We start from the raw sequence: 27,229 nt of genomic DNA, 5'->3' as shown, positions 1-27,229 counted from the left end.
ATCCAAAGATCGAAAGACTCTTCAGATTGAAAGATGATACAAATACCATAGCAAAAGGTCCTACTTATAGAAAACTAGTAGCCTAAGGTTTACAGAAATGAGTAAATGACATAAAAATCCACTTCTGGGCCCACTTGGTGTGTGCTTGGGCTGAGCAATGAAGAAATTTCGTGCAGAGACTCTTCTTGGAGTTAAATGCCAGCTTTAGTGCCAGTTTGGGCGTTTAACTCCCATTTGGGTGCCAGTTCCAGCGTTTAACGCTGGGATTTCTGAGGGTGACTTTGAACGCCGGTTTAAGCCATCAAATCTTGGACAAAGTATGAACTATCATATATTGCTGGAAAGCCCAGGATGTCTACTTTCCAACGCCGTTGAGAGTGCGCCAATTGGGCTTCTGTAACTCCAGACAATCCACTTCGAGTGCAGGGAGGTCAGAATCCAACAGCATCTGCAGTCCTTTTTAGTCTCTGAATCAGATTTTTGCTCAGGTCCTTCAATTTCAGCCAGAAAATGCCTGAAATCACAGAAAAACACACAAACTCATAGTAAAGTCCAAAAAAGTGAATTTTAACTAAAAACTAATAAAAATATACTAAAAACTAACTATATCACACCAAAAACATACTAAAAACAATGCCAAAAAGCATACAAATTATCCACTCATCAGGACCCCACAAGATCCCCACCTACCTCCACTCATATTCTTCCCTCTTCTCAACATTCATCCACTCTTCCCCACCCAAACCCACCCTACATAGCTGAATACACACCTCTCTCCCTCTCCTCCATATCTTCTTCTTCTTCTATTCTTTCTTCTTTTGCTCGAGGGCGAGAAACATTCTAAGTTTAGTGTGGTAAAAGCATAGCTTTTTGCTTTTCCATAACCATTGATGGCACCTAAGGCCAGAGAAACCTCAAAAAAAAAAAAGAAAAAAAGGGAAGACAATTGCTTCCACCTCTGAGTCATGGGAGATGGAGAGATTCATCTTAAGAATCCATAGTTCAGTAGTAGAGCATTTGACGGCAAATCAAGAGATCCTTGAGATACCTCAGGGGATACATGTTCCTCCACATAACTATTGGGAGCAACTAAGGATAGGAGCACTAAAATCACTAGGGATCATGCATCAGAAGCAAGGAAGAGACATAGAGAAGCTCAAAGAGCACCATTGGTTCTTCAAGAGAAGGATGCCACCATCACTAAGGTGGACTCATTCCTTAATCTCCTTGCTCTTATTTTTCTTTTTTTTTTATTTTTATGCTTCATGTGTGCTTATGTTTTGTGTCTCTACCTCATGATCATTAGTATTGAATAACTATGCCTTAAAGCTATGAATAATTCCATGAATCCTTCACCTTTCCTAAATAAAACATGTTTTTAATACAAAAGAACAAGAAGTACATAAATTTCAAAATTATCCTTGAATTTAGTTTAATTATATTGATGTGGTGACAATACTTTTTATTTTCTGAATGAATGCTTGAACAGTGCATAATTTTGATCTTGTTGTTTATGAATGTTAAAATTGTTGGCTCTTGAAAAAATGATGAACAAAGAAAAATGCTATTGATAATCTGAAAAATCATGAAATTAATTCTTGAAGTAAGAAAAAGCAGTGAAAAAGCAAAAGCTTGCGGAAAAAAAAGAAAAAACGTGGCGAAAAAAAATTAGAAAGAAAGAAAAAGAAAAAGCAAGCAGAAAAAGCCAATAGCCATTATAACCAAAAGGCAAGGGTAAAAAGGATCCAAGGCTTTGAGCATCAATGGATAGGAGGGCCCAAGGAAATAAAATCCAAGCCTAAGCGGCTAAATCAAGCTGTCCCTAACCATGTGCTTGTGGCATGCGGGTCTAAGTGGAAATCTTGAGACTAAGTGGTTAAAGTCATGATCCAAAGCAAAAAGAGTGTGCGTAAGAGCTCTGGACACCTCTAACTGGGGACTCTAGCAAAGCTGAGTCACAATCTGAAAATGTTCACCTAGTCATGTGTCTGTGGCATTTATGTATCCGGTGGTAATACTGGAAAACAAAATGCTTAGGGCCACGGCCAAGACTCATAAAAGTAACTGTGTTCAAGAATCAACAAACTTAACTAGGAGAATCTATAACACTATCTGAAATTCTAAGTTCCTACAGAAGCCAATCATTCTAAACTTCAAAGGAGAAAGTGAGATGCCAAAACTGTTTAGAAGCAAAAAGCTACAAGTCCTGCTCATCTAATTAGAATTAATATTCATTGATATTTTAGAATTTATAGTATATTCTCTTCTTTTTATCCTAATTGATTTTCAGTTGCTTGGGGACAAGCAACAATTTAAGTTTGGTGTTGTGATGAGCGGATAATTTATACGCTTTTTGGCATTGTTTTTAGGTAGTTTTTTGTATGATCTAGTTACTTTTAGGGATATTTTCATTAGTTTTATGCTAAATTCACATTTCTGGACTTTACTATGAGTTTGTGTGTTTTTCTGTGATTTCAGGTATTTTTCGGCTGAAATTGAGGGACCTGAGCAAAACTCTGATAGGAGGCTGACAAAGGACTGCTGATGTTGTTGGAATCTGACCTCCCTGCACTCAAAATGGATTTTTTGGAGCTACAGAACCCCAAATGGTGTGCTCTCAACGGCGTTGGAAAGTAGACATCCAGAACTTTGCAGCAATATATAATCGTTCATACTTTATTCGAGATTTGACGACGTAAACTTGCGCTCAACGCCAGTTCCATGCTGCATTCTGGAGTTCAACTCCAAGAGAAGCCTCAGCTCGTGGATAGATCAAGCTCAGCCTAAGCACACACCAAGTGGGCCCTGGAAGTAGATTTATGCATCAATTACTTACTTATGTAAACCCCAGTAACTAGTTTAGTATAAATAGAACTTTTTACTATTGTATTTTCATCTTTGGTCTCAGTTTTATTTTATTATTCATCTTAGGAGACTATTGATCACGTTTGGGGGCTGGCCATTCGGCCATGCCTGAACCTTCATCACTTATGTATTTTCAACGGTGGAGTTTCTACACACCATAGATTAAGGGTGTGGAGCTCTGCTATACCTCGAGTTTCAATGTAATTACTACTATTTTCTATTCAATTCGATTTATTCTTGTTCTAAGATACCATTCATACTTTAACCTGATGGATGTGATGATCCCTGACATTCATTATCATCCATCCTTATGAACGTGTGCCCGACAACCACTTCTGTTCTACAAGCGAAAGCTAGGATGCGTATCTCTTGGATTCCTGATACACGACGCATGGTTGCTCCTCGCCTGACAACCAAGCCTTCCATTCCGTGAGATCAGAGTCTTTGTGGTATAAGCTAGAATTGATGGCGGCATTCATGGGAATCCAGAAAGTCTAACCTTGTATGTGGTATTCTGAGTAGGATTCTGGAATTGAATGACTGTGACGAGCTTCAAACTCGCGAATGCTGGGCGTGATGACAAACGCAAAAGAATCAAGGGATTCTATTCCAACATGATCGAGAACCGGCAGATGATTAGCCGTGCTGTGACAGAGCATTTGGACCATTTTTATTGAGAGGATGGCATGCAGCCATTGATAACGGTGATCCCTACATACAGCTTGCCATAGAAAAGAGTGACAAAGATTTGATGAAAGCAGTTGGAAATCAGAGATTCCAAAGGAACATAGCATCTCCATGCACCTATCTAAAATTCCCACTATTGAATTATATGAGTAACTATTTACTATTTTATTCCTTTGCGTATACTATAATTTCTTAATACAGTTGAATTCGCCTGAATGGGATTTACAAGATGACCATAGCTTGTTTCATACCAACAATCTCTGTGGGATCGACCCTTACTCACGTAAGGTTTATTACTTGGATGACCCAGTACACTTGCTGGTTAGTTGTGCGGAGTTGTGACAAAGTATGATTTATGTTTGAGAGCACCAAGTCTTTGGAGCCATTGTTGATGATCACAATTTCGTCCACCACTTAGTTTACTCATTTTCTGTAAACCTAGGTTACCAGTTTAGTATTTAAACAACTTTTAGAGACTTATTTTGTATCTCATGACATTTTAGATCTGAATTTTGTATTTTCTGATGGCATGAGTCTCTAAACTCCATTGTTGGGGGTGAGGAGCTCTGCAGCGTCTCGATGAATTAATGCAATGATTTCTGTTTTCCATTCAAACACACTTGTTTCTATCTAAGATGCTGATTCGTACTTAACTATGATGAGTGTGATGATCTGTGACACTCATCACCATTCTCAACCCATGAACGTGTGCCTAACAAACACCTCCGTTCTATATTAGATTGGATTAGTATCTCTTAGATTCCTTAATCAGAATCTTCGTGGTATAAGCTAGAATCCATTGGCAGCATCCTTGAGAATCTGTAAGGTCTAAACCTTGTCTGTGGTATTCCGAGTAGGATTCAGGGATTGGATGACTATGACGAGCTTCAAACTTGCGAGTGTTGGGCGTAGTGACAGACGCAAAAGGATCAATGGATCCTATTCCAACATGATCGAGAACCAACAAATGATTAGCCATGCTGTGACAGAGCATTTGGACCATTTTCAATGAGAGGATGGGAAGTAGCCATTGACAACGGTGATGCCCTACATACAGCTTGCCATGGAAGGAGCCTTGCATGTTTGAAAGTGAGAAAGCATTATGTTGCAGGAATTCAGAAGACAAAGCATCTCAAAACTCCAACATATTATCCATTACTACATAATAAGTATTATTTAATCCATGCTCTCTTGTTTATTTGCAAGTCAATTGATAACTATAATTGGTATCCTGACTAAGATTAATAAGATAACCATAGCTTGCTTCAAGCCAACAATCTCCGTGGGATTTAACCCTTACTCACATAAGATATTACTTGGACGACTGGTGCACGAAATTGCAATCACACTTTTGCAACCCCGCACAACTAACCAGCAAGTGCACTAGGTCGTCCAAGTAATACCTTACGTGAGTAAGGGTCGATCCCATGGAGATTGTCGGCTTGAAGCAAGCTATGGTTATCTTGTAAATCTTAGTCAGGATATCAATAATTATCAAGGTTGATTGTGAAAAGTAAAAGAACATGAAATAAGTATTTGTTTTGCAGTAATGGGGAACAGGTTGAGGTTTTGGAGATGCTCCATCTTCTGAATCTCTGCTTTCCTACTGTCTTCTTCTTCAAGCACGCAAGGCTCCTTCCATGGCAAGCTGTATGCAAGGGTTTCACCATTGTCAGTGGCTACCTCCCATCCTCTCAGTGGAAATGTTCAACGCACCCTGTCACGGCACGGCTATCCATCTGTCGGTTCTCAATCAGGTTGGAATAGAATCCAGTGATCCTTTTGCGTTTGTCACTAACGCCCAGCCCTCAGGAGTTTGAAGCTCGTCACAGTCATTCAATCATTGAATCCTACTCAGAATACCACAGACAAGGTTTAGACCTTCCGGATTCTCTTGAATGCCGCCATCAGTTCTAGCTTATACCACAAAGATTCTGATTAAAGAATCCAAGAGATATCTACTTAATCTAAGGTAGAACGGAGGTGGTTATCAGGCACACGTTCATAGTTGAGAATGATGATGAGTGTCACGGATCATCACATTCATCCGGGTTAAGAACAAGTAATATCTTAGAATGGAAGCAAGCATGATTGAATGAAAAACAGTAGTAATTGCATTAATCCATCAAGACACAGCAGAGCTCCTCACCCCCAACCATGGGGTTTAGAGACTCATGCTGTAGAAGATACAATGAGAAACGTGTAAAGTGTCATGAGGTACAGATACAATGTCAAAAGATCCTATTAATAGTGAACTAGTAACCTAGGGTATACAGAAATGAGTAAATGACATAAAAATCCACTTCTGGGTCCACTTAGTGTGTGCTTGGGCTGAGCATTGAAGCTTTCATTTGTAGAGACTTTTTCTGGAGTTAAACGCCAGCTTTCATGCCAGTTTGGGCGTTTAACTCCAAGTTTTATGCCAGTTCCAGCGTTAAACGCTGGAAATTCAGAGGCTGATTTGCCACGCCGGTTTGGGCCATCAAATCTCGGGCAAAGTATGGACTATTATACATTGCTGGAAAGCCCAGGATGTCTACTTTCCAACGCCGTTGAGAGCGCGCCAATTGGGCTTCTATAGCTCCAGAAAATCCACTTCGAGTGCAAGGTGGTCAGAATCCAACAGCATCTGCAGTCCTTTTCAGTCTCTGAATCAGATTTTTGCTCAGGACCCTCAATTTCAACCAGAAAATACCTGAAATCACAGAAAAATACACAAAATCATAGTAAAGTCCAGAAAAGTGAATTTTAACTAAAAACTAACTAAAATATACTAAAAACATACTAAAAACAATGCCAAAAAGCGTATAAATTATCCGCTCATCACAACACCAAACTTAAATTGTTGCTTGTCCCCAAGCAACTGAAAATCAAAGTAGGATAAAAAGAAGAGAATATACTATAGACTCCAAAATATCAAGGAAACTTAGCTCCAATTAGATGAGCGGGACTAGTAGCTTTTTGCTTCCGAACAGTTTTGGCATCTTACTTCATCCCTTGAAGTTCAGAATGATTGGCATCTATAGTAACTCAGATAGTGTTATTGATTCTCCTAGTTAAGTATAATGATTCTTGAACATAGCTAGTGTATGAGTCTTGGCTGTGGCCTAAAGCACTCTGTCTTCCAGTATTACCACCGGATACATACATGCCACAGACACATACTTGGGTGAACCTTTTCAGATTGTGACCCAGCTTTGCTAGAGTCCCCAATTAGAGGTGTCCAGGGTTCTTAAGCACACTCTTTTTTGCCTTGGATCACAACTTTATTTCTTTCTTTTCTTTCTTTTTTTTTCGTTTTTTTTGAATCACTGCTTTTTCTTGCTTCAAGAATCAATTTGATGATTTTTCAGATCCTCAATAATAGTTCTCTTTTTCCCTCATTCTTTCAAGAGCCAACAATTTTAACATTCTCAGAACAACAGATTCAAAAGACATATGCACTGTTCAATCATTCATTCGGAAAACAAAGAGTATTGTCACCACATCAAACTAATTCAACTAGTTTCAAAGATAAATTCGAAATCCTGTACTTCTTGTTCTTTTGTGATTAAAGCACTTTTCATTTAAGAGAGGTGATGGACTCATAGGACATTCATAGCTTTAAGGCATGAATTTTAAATTTTATTAATTATGAATTAAGAACAAGACTCAAAAATAGATATAAGATGATACTAAAATAGAAAACAAAAAACAAAAAAATTAAATAGGCTCCTAATGATAGAGGTTTTCACAGAGTTAGGACTCAACAACCTTGATTTTGAGAAGTGGATGCTCCCTCAAATTGAGGGGAGAGTTTTTGGCATTTCAGTTCTTGAAGTTCACGCCCCTGCTTCTCTTGTTCCTTCAACAATTTGCAGAGCATGCAGTTCTGATTCTGCTGTTCTTCCTTAACTTGCTCCATAGTTTCTTGCAACTTGGTGATAGATGCTTCTAGGCTGGCCCAGTAGCCAATTTCAGGAAATTCAGGGAGGAACTCCTGCGCCCTCCTTTTGATAGAGTTGTCTTGCACTTGTCCTTCCATTGACTTCTTGATGATTGGATGTTCAATGGGTATGAATTCATCTACTCCCAAGCAATATCTTAGAATGGAAGCAAGCATGATTGAATGAAAAACAGTAGTAATTGCATTAATCCATCAAGACACAGCAGAGCTCCTCACCCCAAACCATGGGGTTTAGAGACTCATGCTGTAGAAGATACAATGAGAAACGTGTAAAGTGTCATGAGGTACAGATACAATGTCAAAAGATCCTATTAATAGTGAACTAGTAACCTAGGGTATACAGAAATGAGTAAATGACATAAAAATCCACTTCTGGGTCCACTTAGTGTGTGCTTGGGCTGAGCATTGAAGCTTTCATTTGTAGAGACTTTTTCTGGAGTTAAACGCCAGCTTTCATGCCAGTTTGGGCGTTTAACTCCAAGTTTTATGCCAGTTCCAGCGTTAAACGCTGGAAATTCAGAGGCTGATTTGCCACGCCGGTTTGGGCCATCAAATCTCGGGCAAAGTATGTACTATTATACATTGCTGGAAAGCCCAGGATGTCTACTTTCCAACGCCGTTGAGAGCGCACCAATTGGGCTTCTGTAGCTCCAAAAAATCCACTTTGAGTACAGGGAGGTCAGAATCCAACAGCATCTGTAGTCCTTTTCAGTCTCTGAATCAGATTTTTGCTCAGGACCCTCAATTTCAGCCAAAAAATACCTGAAATCACAGAAAAACACACAAACTCATAGTAAAGTCCAGAAAAGTGAATTTTAACTAAAACCTAATAAAAATATACTAAAAACTAACTAAAATATACTAAAAACATACTAAAAACAATGCCAAAAAGCGTATAAATTATCTGCTCATCAACGACACAGTGCACTTGCTGGTTAGTTGTGCGGATTGCAAAAGTGTGATTGCAATTTCGTGCACCAATGAGCATGGAGAACTCATTGCAATTAGGGTGCAGAACTCCTGGAGGATGTGTATTGATTATAGGCGCCTCAACCAAGCTACTCGCAAGGATCACTACCCACTGCATTTCATCAATCAGATATTTGATTGCATGTCAGGTAAATCACCCTACTATTTTCTAGATGGTTACACTAGCTATTTTCAAATTCATATAGCTCCTAAAGATTAGGAGAAAACTACTTTTACATGTCCCTTCGGAAGGTATGCATATAAGAGGATGCCTTTTGGCTTATGTAATGAACTTGCTACGTTCCAAATATGCATGATGAGCAATTTATCAGATCTTCTTGAGAACTGTATGGAAGTTTTCATGGATGACTTTAGTGTGTATGGTGATTCGTTTAGCCTTTGCTTGGATAGTTCAGCTAGAGTATTAGACAAGTGTCTTAGTTCAAACCTTTTATTGAATTTTGAAAAATGCCATTTTATGGTACAAGGTAGTGTTCTGGGATATGTTGTTTCTAATAATGGTATTTTAGTTGACCCAGCAAAGGTAGATATTATTTTTGGTTTACCTTACCCCTCCTCTGTGAGGGAAGGATGTTCGTTTCTTGGTCATGTAGGTTTCTTCTGGTGATTTATCAAGGACTTCAGTAAGGTAGCCCTACCTTTATCCCGACTGCTACAGAAGGATGTTGAGTTCGAGCTGAGCGCAGACTGCAAGGAGGAATTCGATAAGCTGAAGATCGCCTTGACCCAAGCCCCCATTGTGAGAGAGCCCGACTGAAGTCAACCGTTTGAGATAATGTGTGACGCCTCCAATTACGCAGCAGGAGCAGTGCTGGCTCAACGCGATGGTAAGGACCCTTTTATAATTGCCTATGCATCTAAGACTTTAGATGCTGCTCAGTCTAATTATACAACCACTGAAAAAGAGCTTCTGGCTATTTTTTTTCTCTGGATAAATTATGAGCTTACTTACTTGGTACTAAGGTGGTAGTATACTCAAACCATGCAGCTCTAAAATATTTATTAGCTAAGAAAGAGTCCAAACCAAGGCTCATACGTTGGATATTGTTGTTGCAAGAATTTGATTTAGAAATTAAAGATAGGAATGGTACCCAGAATTTGGTGGCGGACCACTTGAGTCACCTAGAGCATATTAAGGATGACTCCACTCCTATCAATGATGTTTTTCCATTTGATAGCTTGCACGCAATATCTGAAGTAGTTCCTTGGTACGCCCCATTAGCTAATTATTTGGTCAATCGTACCTTCCTTCCTGATTTTACTAAGCATCAAAAGGACAAGCTTAAAAGTGAGTCCAAATATTATATATGGGATGACCCATGTTTATGGAGATGTGGTGCTAACCAGATAATTAGAAGGTGTGTACCACAGTCAGAATTATTCCAGTCAATTTTAGAGGCCTGCCACTCTTTAGAGAGTGGTGGCCATTTTGGTCCTCAAGGGATAGCTAGAAAAATTTTGGACTATGGATTCTGGTGGCCCACACTATTTAAGGATGCCACTACTTTCTGTGAATCTTGCTTCCCATGCAAGAGGTTTGGGAATATATCCAAGAGGGATGAAATGCCCCAATAACCTATGTTGTTCTTTGAAATTTTTTATGTGTGGGGCATCGACTTGATGGGTCCATTTCCAAACTCGCATGGTTTCTTATATGTACTGTTAGCTGTAGATTATGTTTCTAAATGGGTTGAAGCGATTCCTACCCATACTGATGATGCTAACACTGTTATCTCCTTTGTTCGAAATAATATTATCTGTCACTTTGGATCACCACAAGCAATCGTGAGTGATCAAGGCACTCACTTCTGTAACAGGAGATTAACAGGTCTACTGAAGAAATATGGTATTGTTCACAAGGTGGCCACAACTTACCACCCCCAGACGAATGGACAAGTCGAGGTGTCAAACAGATAGATAAAGCGCATCCTCGAGAAGATCGTCAAGCCACATAGGAAAGACTGGAGTACAAGGCTTGTAGATGCGCTCTGGGCATATCGGACAGCGTACAAGACACTAATCAGAATGAGTCCCTTCTGCCTAGTCTACGGAAAGGCTTGTCATCTACCTCCTGGAGGTAGAACACAAGGCTTTCTGGGCAGTGTGGGAATGCAACATGGGGTTCGAGAAAGCGGGGACTGAGAGGAAGCTGCAACTACAAGAACTGGAGTGCCTTCGCCTAGAAGCCTATGAGAACTCCAGGCTATACAAAGAGAAGGTGAGGGCTGTGCATGACAAGAATATCAAGCGAAGAGAGTTCAGACATAGGGAGTTAGTCTTCTTTTACAATTCCAGGTTGAGACTCATGCTTGGAAAGTTGAGATCTAGATGGGAAGGCCCCTACAGAATAGAAAAGGCTGAGGCATATGGCATCGTCCACTTGAGTCACCCTTCAAGCCCTAATACCCTCAAGGTCAATGGGCACCGCTTGAAGCTCTACCATGGTGAGAAGATGAAAGACAACAAGGAGCTGGAGATCCTCCTCTTGGTGGATCCACCCACAGAAGTAGATTGAGCTCCTAGACCGTCCAACTTACAGATGTTAAAGAAAAGTGCTGGGTAGGAGACAACCCACCATGGTATGATCATTCCTTTTCCTTCTTAGTTTTATTTTGTTTTTCTTTTTCTCGGTTCTCATGCATACATTCTGCATCATCACTTGCATTCTGCAAACAAGAAGAAAAAAGCTTTCGACGCGCACGTCCTAGTACGCATCCGCGTCCTCCATGAATGTGAAACGAGTGAGATTGACCAGTAAGTTGCGCGGGACGTGGGCAAGAAACGTGCTTTCGGCACAATCAAGCCCACACGTATGCAAACTGCACGTGTACACATCACTCTACAATCTGGCAACCCACGTGTCCGCGTCTAGGGCCGCCCGCATGCATATGGAAATCGGCGTAGAACGATGTTTGCCCCTGAGTTGGGCTGGTCTGGGGCTGGTATTGTGCTCGCAACACATTTACCCATGCGTAGGCATCCCTGATGTGCGTGCGTCCTTTTTACCCCGTGCCCAAGCACGCGTGCGCGTGTACGACGCACACGCGTTGCGGGCAACTTTGGCCCCTATTGCGCCACGACCTGAGAATTGTGCATGCGCGAGGCTGCACTCACGCGATTGGTATAGTCCAGGACACGCATCCGCACACTGGCCGCTTCCGCGTCCTTTCCTCTTGCGAAATGCTCGCGTCCGCTGATGCACGAAAACTTGTCTCTCAACAAATTTCCTTTCAGTAAGTATACCGAATTGTCGTCAAGTAAAAACTCACAATAGAGTGAGGTCGAATCCCACAGGGATTGATTGGTCAAACAACTTTAGTTGGAAGAGAGTGCTAGTTGAGCTAAACAGAAATGTAGTTGAGATTTGCAGGAAATTAAATGGCGGGAAAGTAAATTGCAGAAAATAAAGTGCAGAATCTTAAAAGGGGGTATAGGGGAACATGGAAATAAATGGCATAAAGTAAAAAGAAAGGGTAAGATCAGAGATGGGGAATCCATTGGGCTTAGGAGATGTTGCATTCTCCGGATCAAGTTCATTCTCATATCTTCCTCAATCAATGCATTCATTGATCTCATTGGCAATCTTAAGTAATTGGATCCAAATTCCTTGGCAATCCAATCTCTCTAAGCTTGAAAAACTGCCCAATTCCTTGATTTAATTGCTCATGAGAAGAGATAACGTATGGTCCATGATTATACCACATGTATTTCCAAATTAAAGTGTTGGGAGGATTACATGTCACTATATCCGCCCAAACCCCAATTTGGTCCAACATGAGAAAGCATTTCTAGCATGATCTCCTCATCCCTTTTCCAGGGCTCAAAGGAGATCCAACTATGGAGAGTTTCTTTTCCAAGACAACTAACCAATTGAATTAAGATTGAAAGCTTTCTATTAAAAACAAGATAAAGAGGAAGAAGAATGAAAACTATAATTAATCCATCAAATTACAACAGAGCTCCCTAACCCAATGAAAGGGGTTTAGTTGTTCATAGCTCTGGAAATGGAAATGAAAAATGGTGGAATAGAATACATTCTTTCCAAACTAGAAAATGAAGAAAGTAAATATACAGAGTGTAGTTCTCCAAAAGTGCCAATCTCCTCTATAGTTCAAAACTACTCCTATATATACTACTCTTCTTGATCTTCTAGTGAGTTCTTCAAGTCTTGGATATGGGCCTTTGATCTTGAGTAGAAGCAGTTACAATCTTCAGTGGGCTCAGCTTTATTTGCAGAAAAATGTGAGTTAGGCATGGGCGTTAGTTAGGACGTTAGTGGCGTTAACGTTAAGTGAGGATGTGGGTTCGAGAACGTTAGTGATGAGCGGATAATTTATACGCTTTTTGGCATTGTTTTTAGTATATTTTTAGTGTGTTTTAGTTAGTTTTTAGTATATTTATATTAGTTTTTAGTTAAAATTCACTTTTCTGGACTTTACTATGAGTTTGTGTGTTTTTCTGTGATTTTAGGTATTTTCTGGCTGAAATTGAGGGACCTGAGCAAAAATCTGATTCAGAGACTAAAAAGGACTGCAGATGCTGTTGGATTCTGACCTCCCTACACTCGAAGTGGATTTTCTGGAGCTACAGAAGCCCAAGATTTGATGGCCCAAACTGGCGTTCCAAATCAGCTCAAAACTGTCGGCGTTAAACGCCGGAACTGGCACAAGAATGGGAATTAAATGCCCAAACTGGCACAAAAGCTGGCGTTTAACTCCAAGAGATGTCTCTACACGAAAATGCTTCAATGCTCAGCCCAAGCACACACCAAGTGGGCTCAGAAGTGGATTTTTATGTAATTTACTCATCTTTGTAAACCCTAGGCTACTAGTTCTCTACAAATAGGACCTTTTGCTATTGTATTTTCATCCTGGCTCTTCTGGTTCCCTCTCTGGGGCCGAGGCCAATGATCACTTTTGTTCTTATGTATTTTCAACGGTGGAGTTTCTACACACCATAGATTAAGGTGTGGAGCTCTGCTGTACCTCGAGTATTAATGCAATTACTATTGTTCTTCTATTCAATTCAGCTTATTCTTGCTCTAAGATATTCATTTGCACCCAAGAACATGATGAATGTGATGATTATGTGACACTCATCATCATTCTCACTTATGAACGAGTGCCTGACAACCACTTCTGTTCTACAAGCAAACAAGGCTTGAATGTTTATCTCTTGGATCCTTTAATCGGAATCTTCGTGGTATAAGCTAGAATTGATGGCGGCATTCAAGAGAATCCGGAAGGTCTAAACCTTATCTGTAGTATTCTGAGTAGGATTCGATGATTGAATGACTGTGACGAGCTTCAAACTCCTGAAGGCTAGGCGTTAGTGACAGACGCAAAAGAATCACTGGATTCTATTCCAACCTGATTGAGAACCGACAGATGATTAGCCGTGCCGTGACAGGGTGCGTTGAACATTTTCACTGAGAAGATGGGAGGTAGCCACTGACAACGGTGAAACCCTACATACAGCTTGCCATGGAAAGGAGTAAGAAGGATTGGATGAAGACAGTAGGAAAGCAGAAAGACGGAAGGGACAAAGCATCTCCATACGCTTATCTGAAATTCTCACCAATGAATTACATAAGTATCTCTATCTTTATCTTTATGTTTTATTCATACATTATCCATAACCATTTGAGTTTGCCTGACTAAGATTTACAAGGTGACCATAGCTTGCTTCATACCAACAATCTCTGTGGGATCGACCCTTGCTCGCGTAAGGTTTATTACATGGACGACCCAGTACACTTGCTGGTTAGTTGTGCGAAGTTGTGATAAAGAGTTGAGATTACAATTGTCCGTACCATGTTGATGGCGCCATTGATGATCAAAATTTTGTGCACCAAGTTTTTGGCTCCGTTGCCGGGGATTGTTATGTTTGGACAACTGACGGTTCATCTTGTTGCTTAGATTAGGTATTTTTCTTCAGAGTTCTTAAGAATGAATTCTAGTGTTTCAAGGTGATGTTCTTATCATCACCAAAGCTGATTGATTTTCATCAATTTAACTCTTGAATGCAATGTCCTGCTTAAGCTTCGTTAGCCATGTCTAATTTCTTTAGGCTGAAGCTTTAGACTAACATTGCATGATTCCTAGAATTCTCATTAAGAATTTTGATATCTTTATTTTCTTTTTTCACTTAATTTTTGAAAAAAAAATTTACAAAATCATAAAAACCAAAAAAATTGTATGTTTCTTGTTGAGTCTAGTGTCTCATGTTAAGTTTGGTGTCAATTGCATGCTTCTGTTCTTCTTGCATTCATCCATGTGTCTTAAGTGATCTTCAAGATATTCTTGATGATTTCATTACTCTGATCTTTAATTCTCTTGTCTTGAATATTTTTGTTGTTTGTCATATGCATTCTCAACTTGTTAGTGTCATTAGTATACAAACTTCTAAGTTTGGTGTCTTGCATGCATTGTTATTTGATTTTAGTTGCATTTTGATTATTTCTCATTATTAAAAATCCAAAAAAATTTTTTAATTTGTGTCTTTTCAAGTCAATAATACAGAGAATTGAAGATTCAGAACATATAGCAGAGGAATTGCACAGAAAAAGCTGGGCGTTCAAAACGCCTAGTAAGGAAGGCAAACTGGCGTTTAAACGCCAGCCAGAGTGCCTGGCTGGGCGTTTAACGCCCAAAAGGGTAGTGCTTTGGGCGTTAAACGCCAGAATGTGCACCATTCTAGGCGTTTAACGCCAGGATGGCACAAGAGAGAAGATTCTGTTTTCAATTCAAATTTTTTTCATGTTTTCAAAATTTTTCAAAATCAAATCTTTTTCAAATCATATCTTTTCAATCAAATCTTTTTCAAAATCAATTTCCTTCCATTTTCAAAAATACTTGCTATCAATTAATGATGATTCAACATTTCAAGTATGTTGCCTTTTCTGTTGAGAAAGGTTTAAATGTTTGAATCATATCTTTTCTTGTTAGTCAAGTCATTAATTTTTAAAATCAAATCTTTTTAAATTGCTTTTCAAATCATATCTTCTCAATCACATCTTTTTAAAACCATAACTTTTCAATCATATCTTCTTAATCACATCTCTTTCAAAATAGTTTTCAATCATATCTTTTTACTTTCTAATTTCAAAACCTTTTTTCAAAAATCACTTGATTTCTTTTCCACCCTTGGTTTTCGAAAATCAATTAGTATTTTTCAAAATGTTTTTCATTTATTTTCGAAAATTTCTTCCCCTCTTCTCACATCCTTCTATTTATGGACTAACACTATTCCTTAATGCACATTTCGAACTCCATCTTTCTTGATAAGTTCGAATTCTTCTACTTCTTCCTTCTATTTTTCTTTTCCTCTGACAGCTCAACGAATCTCTATACTGTGACATAGAGGATTCTATATTTTCTTGTTCTCTTCTCTTTCATATGAGCAGGAGCAAAGACAAAAGCATTCTTGTTGAGGCTGTTCCTGAACCTAAAAGGACCTTGAAGCAAAAACTAAGAGAAGCTAAGGCACAACTCTCTGTAGAGGACCTAACAGAAATCTTCAAAGAAGAAGAACCCATGGCAGCCGAAAACAACAACAATGCCAACAATGCAAGGAAGGTGCTGGGTGACTTTACTGCACCTACTCCCGACTTCTATGGGAGAAGCATCTCTATCCCTGCCATTGGAGCAAACAACTTTGAGCTTAAGCCTCAATTGGTTTCTCTAATGCAACAGAATTACAAGTTCCATGGACTTCCATTGGAAGATCCTCATCAGTTTTTAGCTGAGTTCTTGCAAATCCATGACACTGTCAAGACTAATGGGGTTGACCCTGAGGTCTACAGACTTATGCTATTCCCTTTTGCTGTAAGAGACAGAGCTAGGACATGGTTGGACTCACAACCTAAAGAAAGGTTGAACTCTTGGGAAAAGCTAGTCAATGTCTTCTTGGCAAAGTTCTTTCCACCTCAAAAATTGAGTAAGCTTAGAGTGGAAGTCCAAACCTTCAGACAGAAGGAAGGAGAATCCCTCTATGAAGATACAAACAATTAATCAGAAAGTGTCCTTCTGACATGCTTTCTGAATGGAGCATCATAGGTATTTTCTATGATGGTCTGTCTGAACTGTCCAAGATGTCTTTGGATAGCTCTGCTGGAGGATCTCTTCATCTGAAAAAGACGCCTGCAGAAGCTCAAGAACTGATTGAAATGGTTGCAAATAACCAATTCATGTACACTTCTAAAAGGAATCCTGTGAACAATGGGACGAATCAAAAGAAAAGAGTTCTTGAGATTGATACTCTGAATGCCATATTGGCTCAGAACAAAATATTGACTTAGCAAGTCAATATGATTTCTCAAAGTCTGTCTGGAATGCAAGCTGCACTAGGCAATACTAAGGACGCTTCATCTGAAGAAGAAGCTTATGATCCTGAGAACACTTCAATGGAAGAGGTGAATTACATAGGAGAACCCTATGGAAACACCTATAATCCTTCATGGAGAAATCATCCAAATCTCTCATGGAAGGATCAACAGAGACCTCAACAAGGTTTCAACAACAATAATGGTGGAAGAAACAGGTTTAGCAATAGCAAGCCTTTTCCATCATCTTCTCAGCAACAGACAGAGAATTCTAAGCAGAGCCACTCTGACTTAGCAACCATGGTCTCTGATCTAATCAAAACCACCCAGAGTTTCATAATTGAAACAAGGTCCTCCATTAGGAATTTGGAGGCACAAGTGGGTCAGATGAGTAAGAAAATTACTGAACTCCCTCCTAGTACTCTTCGAAGCAATATAGAAGAAAATCCAAAAGGAGAGTGCAAGGCCATCAACATGGCCGAATTTGGAGAGGAGGGAGAGGCAGTGAACGCCACTGAGGAAGACCTTAATGGACGTCCACTGGCCTCCAATGAGTTCCCTAATGAGGAACCATGGGAATCTGAGGCTCATAATGAGACCATAGAGATTCCATTGGACTTACTTCTGCCATTCATGAGCTCTGATGAGTATCCTTCCTCTGAAGAGGATGAGTACGTCACTGAAGAGCAAGTTGCTAAATACCTTGGAGCAATCATGAAGCTAAATGACAAGTTATTTGGTAATGAGACTTGGGAGGATGAACCCCCTTTGCTCACCAAAGAACTGGATGACTTGTCTAGGCAGAAATTACCTCAAAAAAGACAAGATCCTGGGAAGTTCTCAATACCTTGTACCATAGGCACCATGACCTTCAAGAAGGCCTTGTGTGACCTAGGCTCAAGCATGAACCTCATGCCTCTCTCTGTAATGGAGAAGCTAGGGATCTTTGAGGTGCAAGCTGCAAAAATCTCACTAGAGATGGCAGACAATTCAAGAAAACAAGCTTATGGGCTTGTAGAGGATGTTCTGGTAAAGATTGAAGACCATTACATCCCTGCTGATTTCATAGTCCTAGAGACTGGGAAGTGCATGGATGAATCCATCATCCTTGGCAGACCCTTCCTAGCCACAGCAAAGGCTGTGATTGATGTGGACAGAGGAGAATTGATCATTCAAGTGAATGAAGAATCCTTTGTGTTTAAGGCTCAAGGATATCCCTCTGTCACCATGGAAAGGAAGCATTAAGAGCTTCTCTAAAAACAGAGCCAAACAGAGCCCCCATAGTCAAACTCTAAGTTTGGTGTTGGGAGGCCACAACCAAACTCTAAGTTTGGTGTTGAACCCCATCATTCAAACTCTAAGTTTGGTGTTGGGAGGTTCCAACATTGCTCTGAGCATTTGTGAGGCTCCATGAGAGCCCACTGTCAAGTTACTGACATTAAAGAAGCGCTTGTTGGGAGGCAACCCAATGTTATATTTTATCTATTTTCCTTTGTTATTTTATGTTTTCTGTAGGTTGATGATCATGAGAAGTCATAAAATCAATTGAAAAAGCAAAAACAGAATGAAAAACAGAAAGAAAAATAGCACACCCTGGAGGAGAACTTGCTGGCATTTAAACGCCAATGAAGCTAGCGAATGGGCGTTTAACGCCCAGTCTGGCACCATTCTGGGCGTTTAACGCCAGAAAGGGGCACCAGACTGGCGTTAAACGCCAGGAAAGGGCAAGAAGCTGGCGTTAAACGCCAGAAATAGGCACCAGCCCGGCGTTTAACGCCAGAATTGGCACAAATGGCATTTTTGCTCGACACTTGGTGCAGGGATGAATTTTCCTTGACACCTCAAGATCTGTGGACCCCACAGGATCCCCACCTACCCCACCACTCTCTCTCTTCTTCACCCATTCACCAATCACCTCAACACTTTTTCCCCAAAAACCCTTCACCTATCAAATCCCATCTTTCTCTTCACCACTCACATCCTTCCTTCATAAAACCCCACCTACCTTACCATTCAAATTCAAACCACTTTCCCTCCCAAACCCACCCTTCCATAACCGAACCCTACCCTTCTCTCCACCCCTATATAAACCCATCTTCACTCCTTCATTTTCACACAACCTAAACACTACTTCTCCCCCTTTTGGCCGAACCACAAAAGCCATCTCCATCTCCTTCATTTCTTCTTCTTCTACTCTCTTCTTTCTTCTTTTGCTCGAGAACGAGCAAACCTTTTAAGTTTGGTGTGGTAAAAGCATTGCTTTTTGTTTTTCCATAACCATTTATGACATCCAAGGCCAGAGAAACCTCTAGAAAGAGGAAAGGGAAGGCAAAAGCTTCCGCCTCCGAGTCATGGGAGATGGAGAGATTCATCTCAAGGGTGCATCAAGACCACTTCTATGATGTTGTGGCCTTGAAGAAGGTGATCCCCGAGGTCCCTTTTAAACTCAAAAAGAGTGAATATCCGGAGATCCGACATGATATCCGAAGAAGAGGTTGGGAAGTTCTTACCAACCCCATTCAACAAGTCGGAATCTTAATGGTTCAAGAGTTCTATGCCAATGCATGGATCACCAAGAACCATGATCAAAGTGTGAACCCGGACCCAAAGAATTGGCTTACAATGGTTCGGGGGAAATACTTGGATTTTAGTTCGAAAAATGTAAGGTTGGCATTCAACTTGCCCATGATACAAGGAGATGAACACCCTTATACTAGAAGGGTCAACTTTGATCAAAGGTTGGACCAAGTCCTCACAGTCATTTGTGAAGAGGGCGCCCAATGGAAGAGAGATTCAAGAGGAAAGCCGGTTCAATTGAGAAGGCATGATCTCAAGCCCGTAGCTAGGGGATGGTTGGAGTTTATCCAACGGTCAATCATTCCCACTAGCAACCGGTCTGAAGTTACTCTAGACCGGGCCATCATGATTCATAGTATCATGATCGGAGAAGAAGTAAAAGTTCATGAGGTTATAGCCCAAGAACTTTATAAGGTGGCGGACAAGTCCTCTACCTTGGCAAGGTTAGCCTTTCCTCATCTCATTTGTCATCTCTGTTATTCAGTTGGAATTGACATAGAGGGAGACATCCCCATTGATGAGGACAAGCCCATCACTAAGAAAAAGATGGAGCAAACAAGAGATCCCTCTCATCATGAAATCCCTGAGATGCCTCAAGGGATGCACTTTCCTCCATAAAACTATTGGGAGCAAATCAACACCTCCCTAGGAGAATTGAGTTCCAACATGGGACAACTAAGGGTGGAGTACCAAGAACATTACATCCTCCTCCATGAAATTAGAGAAGATCAAAGAATCATGAGAGAGGAGCAACAAAGACAAGGAAGAGACATTGAGGAGCTCAAGCACTCCATAAGATCTTCAAGAGGAAGAACAAGCCACCATCACTAAGGTGGACCCGTTCTTTAATTTCCTTGTTCTCTATTTTCTTGTTTTTCAAAATTTCATGCTTATGTTTATCTATGTTTGTGTCTCATGATCATTAGTGTCTTAGTGTCTATGCCTTAAAGTTATGAATGTCCTCTGAATCCATCACCTTTCTTGAATGAAAAATGTTCTTAATTGAAAAAGAAAAGAATTGCATGAATTTTAAATTTTATAACAGATTAATTATTTTGATGTGGTGGCAATACTTTTGTTTTCTGAATGTATGCTTAAACAGTGCATATGTCTTTTGAATTTGTTGTTCATGAATGGTTGGCTCTTGAAAGAATGATGAAAAAGGAGACATATTACTGAGGATCTGAAAAATCATAAAAATGATTCTTGAAGCAAGAAAAAGCAGTGAATACAAAAAAAAAAGAAGCGAAAAAAAAAAGAGAAAGAGAAAAAGAAAGAAAAAGAAAGAAATAAAAGTGTGATCCAAGGCAAAAAGAGTGTGCTTAAGAACCCTGGACACCTCTAATTGGGGACTCTAGCAAAGCTGAGTCACAATCTGAAAAGGTTCACCCAATTATGTGTCTGTGGCATGTATGTATCCGGTGGTAATACTGGAAGACAAAGTGCTTTGGACCACGGCCAAGACTCATAAAGTAGCTGTGTTCAAGAATCATCATACCTAACTAGGAGAATCAATAGCACTATCTGGATTCTGAGTTCCTATAGAAGCCAATCATTCTGAATTTCAAAGGATAGAGTGAGATGCCAAAACTATTCAGAGGCAAAAAGCTAAGAACCCCGCTCATCTAATTAATACTGATCTTCATAGATGTTTTTAGAATTCATTGCATATTCTCTTCTCTTTATCTTATTTGATTTTCAGTTGCTTGGGGACAAGCAACAATTTATGTTTGGTGTTGTGATGAGTGGATAATTTATACGCTTTTTGGCATTGTTTTTAGTATGTTTTTAGTATGTTTTAGTTTGTTTTTACTATATATCTATTAGTTTTTAGTTAAAATTTACTTTTCTGGACTTTACTATGAGTTTGTGTGTTTTTCTGTGATTTCAGGTATTTTCTGGCTGAAATTGAGGGACCTGAGCAAAAATCTGATTCAGAGACTAAAAAGGACTGCATATGTTGTTGCACTCTGACCTCCCTGCACTCGAAGTGAATTTTCTGGAGCTACAAAAGCCCAATTGGCGCACTCTCAACGGCGTTGGAAAGTAGACATCCTAGGCTTTCCAGCAATATATAAGAGTTTATACTTTGCGCAAGATTTGATGGCCCAAACTGGCGTTCCAAATTAGCTCAAAACTGCCCGGCGTTAAACGCCGGAACTGGCACAAGAATGGGAGTTAAACGCCCAAACTGGCACAAAAGCTGGCGTTTAACTCCAAGAGAAGTCTCTACACAAAAATGCTTCAATGCTCAGCCCAAGCACACACCAAGTGGGCTCGGAAGTGGATTTTTATGTAATTTACTCATCTTTGTAAACCCTAGGCTACTAGTTCTCTACAAATAGGACCTTTTGCTATTGTATTTTCATCTTGGCTCTTCTGGTTCCCTCTATGGGGCCGAGGCCAATGATCACTTTTGTTCTTATGTATTTTCAACGGTGAAGTTTCTACACACCATAGATTAAGGTGTGGAGCTCTGCTGTACCTCGAGTATTAATGCAATTACTATTGTTCTTCTATTCAATTCAGCTTATTCTTGTTCTAAGATATTCATTTGCACCCAAGAACATGATGAATGTGATGATTATGTGACACTCATCATCATTCTCACTTATGAACGAGTTCCTGACAACCACTTCTGTTCTACAAGCAAACAAGGCTTGAATGTTTATCTCTTGGATCCCTTAATCGAAATCTTCGTGGTGTAAGCTAGAATTGATGGCGGCATTCAAGAGAATCCGGAAGGTCTAAACCTTGTCTGTGGTATTCTGAGTAGGATTCGATGATTGAATGACTGTGACGAGCTTCAAACTCCTGAGGGCTGGGCGTTAGTGACAGACACAAAAGAATCACTGGATTCTATTCCAACCTGATTGAGAACCGACAGATGATTAGCCGTGCCGTGACAGGGTGCGTTGAACATTTTCACTGAGAGGATGGGAGGAAGCCACTGACAACGGTGAAACCCTACATATAGCTTGCCATGGAAAGGAGTAAGAAGGATTGGATGAAGACAGTAGGAAAGCAGAGAGACGGAAGGGACAAAACATCTCCATACGCTTATCTGAAATTCTCACCAATGAATTACATAAGTATCTCTATCTTTATCTTTATGTTTTATTCATACATTATCCATAACCATTTGAGTTTGCCTGACTAAGATTTACAAGGTGACCATAGCTTGCTTCATACCAACAATCTCTGTGGGATCGACCCTTACTCGCGTAAGGTTTATTACTTGGACGACCCAGTTCACTTGCTGGTTAGTTGTGCGAAGTTGTGATAAAGAGTTGTGATTACAATTGTGCGTACCATGTTGATGGCGCCATTGATGATCAAAATTTCGTGCACCAGTTAGTGACTATCACCTTTCCCACTAACGTTCCAACCAAAAATGATCAACATTAACTTCAATGTTAGTGGCACTAACGTGACCACTAACGTTGCCTTGTGCCCCCTTTCCCTATGCTAGAGTTCACGTTAGTATAACTAATGTGACTCCTAACATGGGCATGCCTAAGCTTCGAGAGCGTTAGTGACACTTACCATTATCACTAACGCTCTAAACGCCCCTCCTTCCCACGTTAGAGTTCACGTTAATTAGATTAACGTGACCACTAACGTGGTAGTGATTGCCATCTCCAACGTTAGTGACAAAGGTGAGTGTCACTAACGTTGGCTTATCATGCTTAGCTCCACGTTATCTCTCACGTTAGTGGTCTTAACGTGACCACTAACATGGGCACTCTTGGGTTGGTCCAATGTTAGTGACAAAGGTGAGTGTAGCTAACGTTGGTGATTGGTTCTTCATCCCACGTTAGAGTTCACGTTAATTGGATTAACGTGACTCTTAACGTGGCTTCATTGTGCCTTTGTGGAATGTTAGTGGCAATCACTTTTACCACTAACGTTGGAGCTCTTCCTCCTTCTCTACATTAGCTACCATGTTAATGTAGTTAACGTGGCAACTAACGTGGGCTATGATGGCTTCGAAGGTGTTATTGGCGATCACGTTTTCCATTAACGCTACAAGCTTGTTCCCATTCCACGTTAGTGGTCACGTTAATTAGATTAACGTGGCTGCTAACGTGGCTCCTTCTTGCTTCCTTTGTCCTGAAATTAAGCAATTAAGGTGCATCAAAGCTCTGTTCCAAGTCATGAGATTATGCATCATCAATTATATCATACAATTCCTGCCTAATCCTCATGAAATCATGTAAAGTTCACAATAATTGCTTGAATCAAGGTGTAAGTGTATTTTCATCCAAAACTTGCTTATTTACTAAGAAAATGCATGAGACTACCCTAAAACAGTAAAGAAAAGGTCAGTGAAACTGGCCAAGATGCCCTGGCATCACGACACCAAGCTTAAAGCTTGCTTGTCCCTAAGCAAGTACTGAAACATGGAAAAAATGAATGAAAGAACAAGATAAACAAATAATCATTATAGAAGTCAAATTCCTGGTTTATGGGGTTTCATGCATAGCAGCTTAGGTTCATTCCTTCACTGGTTTTCATGCCTTTATCATGCCCTTGAACACTGGCTTGATTACATCCCTTGAGAATTCTTATTATTAATCCTCCCTTCCTTTCCAGGGTTTATTGCATTCTTTTTAAGGTAAGTGCTCTATAAGAGGGCGACTCTTTATGATAAACTTTCAGCCAACACTCCCAAACCAGTTGGTTCAAGGTGCAAGGTGTTAAAACACCCCTAAGGACTTACTCTCTCAAGTCTCTTTCCCCCATACATACACACCACAGGCACATAGTTTGTTGTTTTTCTTCCTTGAGACCTTGGTGTCCAGTACCTCTTTGGGTTACTAGGTGCTCTGTAGCAAGGGTTACTCTTGATAGTGGAATTTCAGCTGATAATCTCGGATTAGTTAACCAAAGTTACCAAGTGATAAGGCACCCCCAAGAGCTTATTCATCCAAGCATATCCCTTGCACAGGAACACCACAGACACATGCCTCAATATTCAACCCTTGGTGCCTAGCCTTATTTCTTATTGTTTTTCTTTCCTTTTCAACTCTTATTGCTCTTTCTCCTTTCTTATTAAGATCTTATTATTATTTTTTTTGTTAGTCTCATAGGATGTGTTCCAAGCATGTGGTTTAGAGCATATAGTTGCCTATATACCTTGTGGGTGAACCAACTTAGCTAATCAATGACCATACCACAAACTTAAGAATTTACTTCACAAGATAACTCCACTCTTGTTTTTCATAACATCTTCTTTTTGATTGACTTAAGGGGACAAGCATACATATAAGCAAGATGAAATTGGAAGCTAGGGCCTAGACCAATGCACTTATATGTAACTAGGGAGAGAACAAGCAGAATATGGATATCCTTGAGAACAATATTCACTCATACTTTCAATTAGAGCACTATAACTCAGAGATAGTTCAATACAACCTCCTGATGGCTTCCTTAGATGATTATGTATGGTTCCTTCCTGAGATTGATTGACTTCCTGTAAAACCATTGGATGTTGCTTGTTTCCCCAAGCATATAGAAAGTAGTTAGCATGCATGTATGCCTATGAATTTCTGAACTTAATTTGGTGTGTGAACACCAAACTTAGCTCTTTACCTAATGCAACAAATTGAATACAATGCAAAAACCTCATATGCTTTTATTCATAATGCATTAAAAATTAAACATTCGTCAAGTAGTTTCTCTATTTGTTCGAGCAGATGCTTAATCAATGAAGGGTTGCAACGCACTCTTCAGGGTGAGTCTTTTGGTGGAACACAAAACTTAGAGTTTCATATTCACCCTTGGAAGGTTTTGGTGTGCAACACCAAACTTAGCTCCTCAAAATACGGAGAATCCTACTTGAGTCCTTTATTGAGACAATAATGAAAAGAGACTACCTTAGGTTGGGTTGCCTCCCAACAGAGCACTTTTTTAGCGTCACTAGCTCGACGGTGGTTTCTCTAGTTGAGATTATACTTCTGTTTAGGGTATTACCCCATGCTACCCAAGTAGTGCTTGAGTCTTTGCCCATTCACATTGAATGTCCTCTTTGAGCTTTCTTCCATTATTTCTATGTGTCTATAAGGTGAGATTTTTGTGACTAGAAAGGGCTCGGACCATCTTGATTTGAGTTTCCCAGGAAAGAGTTTCAGTTTGGAGTTGTAGATAAGCACATGTTGTCCTTCTTCAAAACTTCTTGGTGCTAGGTTGTGATCATGTCTCCTTTTTGCTTTTTCCTTATAGATCTTGGTGTTTTCATAGGCTTGAGACCTAAACTCTTCCAGTTCTTGCAGCTGCACGATCCTCTTTTCACCAGCAGCAGTACTGTCCAGGTTTAGTATCTTGAGAGCCCAAAAGGCTTTATGCTCCAACTCTAATGGTAAGTGACAGGCCTTTCCGTACACCAGTTGATATGGGGACATCCCAATTGGTGTTTTGAAGGCTGTCTTGTATGCCCAAAGAGCATCATCTAGCTTCCTTGCCCAGTCCTTTCTTGATGCCCCCACAGTATTTTCCAAGATCTTTTTTAAGTCTCTGTTGGATATCTCGGTTTTCCCACTTGTTTGGGGATGATAAGGTGTGGCAACCTTATGCTTCACCCCATACCTTAGGAGTAGGGTCTCCAATAGTCTATTGCAAAAATGACTCCCTCCGTCACTGATGAGGGTTCGTGGGACACCAAATCTGGTGAAGATATTCTTTCTAAGAAAGTTTATGACCACCTTGTTGTCATTTGTTGGGGTTGCCACGGCCTCTACACACTTAGATGCATAGTCCACTGCCACCAAGATATACTTGTTCGAATATGAGGTTGGGAATGGTCCCATGAAGTCGATCCCCCACACATCGAATAGTTCAAGTTCTAAGATATATTGTTGTGGCATCTCATTTCTCTTGGGCAGATTTCCAGCCCTTTGACACTCATTACAGCTCCTTACCAGTTCCTTAGCATCCTTGAAGATAGTGGGCCAGAAGAACCCACATTGCAGTACCTTTGCTGCAGTTCTTTCTCCTCCAAAATGACCTCTATAACCAGAACTATGGCAACTCCATAGGACCTCTCGTCCCTCTTCTTCTGAAATGCACCTTCTGAGGATTCTATCTGAGCACTTCTTGAAGAGATATGGCTAATCCCAAATGAAATATTTAGCATCATTGATGAGTTTTCTTCTTTGGTGTTTGTTGATTCCAGGAGGTAAGTCACCAGCTGCCTTAAAATTAGTAATATCTGCAAACCAGGGTGCCTTGTGAACCAACATTAATTGCTCATCTGGGAAGAACTCATTTACACTTGTATCATGTGTAGCACCTTCCTCACAAGGGATCCTGGATAGATGATCTGCTACCTTATTCTCCACACCCTTTTTGTCTCTAATCTTAATGTTGAATTCCTGAAATAATAATATCTATCTGATAAGTCTTGGTTTTGACTCCTGTTTGGCAAATAGATATTTGAATGCTGTGTGATCAGTGAAAACAATAACTTTAGAGCCAATGAGATATGATCTAAATTTGTCAAATGCAAAACCTATTGCCAGCAACTCCTTTTCGGTAGTGGTATAATTTCGTTGAGTGTCATTGAGGACCTTGCTGGCATAGTATATGACATGCACCAAATTTTCTTTTCTCTGTCCTAACACTGCCCCAACTACGAAATCAGATGCATCACACATCAGTTTGAATGGCAAATTCCAATCAGGTGGGGTGATGATACGAGATGAGGATAGCTTCTTTTTCAAGTTTTCAAATCCAATCATGCACTTCTCATCAAAGATAAATGGTGTATCAGACATAAGGAGATTGCTTAAGGGCTTGGCTATCTTTGAAAAATCTTTAATAAACCTTCTGTAGAAGCCAAC

The 27,229-nt window shown here is 40.1% G+C and overlaps 1 protein-coding gene across 1 annotated transcript; it reads left to right on the top strand.

The window, feature by feature from the left end:
• The first annotated feature begins 10,604 nt into the window (after positions 1–10,604).
• LOC112717523 (uncharacterized) lies at positions 10,605–11,003 on the top strand. The gene has a single exon (XM_025769528.1). It carries the CDS (start codon positions 10,605–10,607, stop codon positions 11,001–11,003), a length of 399 nt encoding a protein of 132 aa, XP_025625313.1.
• Positions 11,004–27,229: the final 16,226 nt, after the last annotated feature.

This window comes from Arachis hypogaea, chromosome 10, assembly GCF_003086295.3.
Source record: "Arachis hypogaea cultivar Tifrunner chromosome 10, arahy.Tifrunner.gnm2.J5K5, whole genome shotgun sequence".
In the NCBI taxonomy this organism is placed as follows: domain Eukaryota; kingdom Viridiplantae; phylum Streptophyta; class Magnoliopsida; order Fabales; family Fabaceae; genus Arachis; species Arachis hypogaea.
Note: the sequence above shows the minus strand (reverse complement) of the source record. Positions and strands in the feature narration are given on the sequence as shown.

Bases quoted from the DNA above. Each gene is read 5' to 3' on its own strand.
- LOC112717523 (XM_025769528.1), top strand. From the start codon at position 10,605: ATGGGGTTCGAGAAAGCGGGGACTGAGAGGAAGCTGCAACTACAAGAA.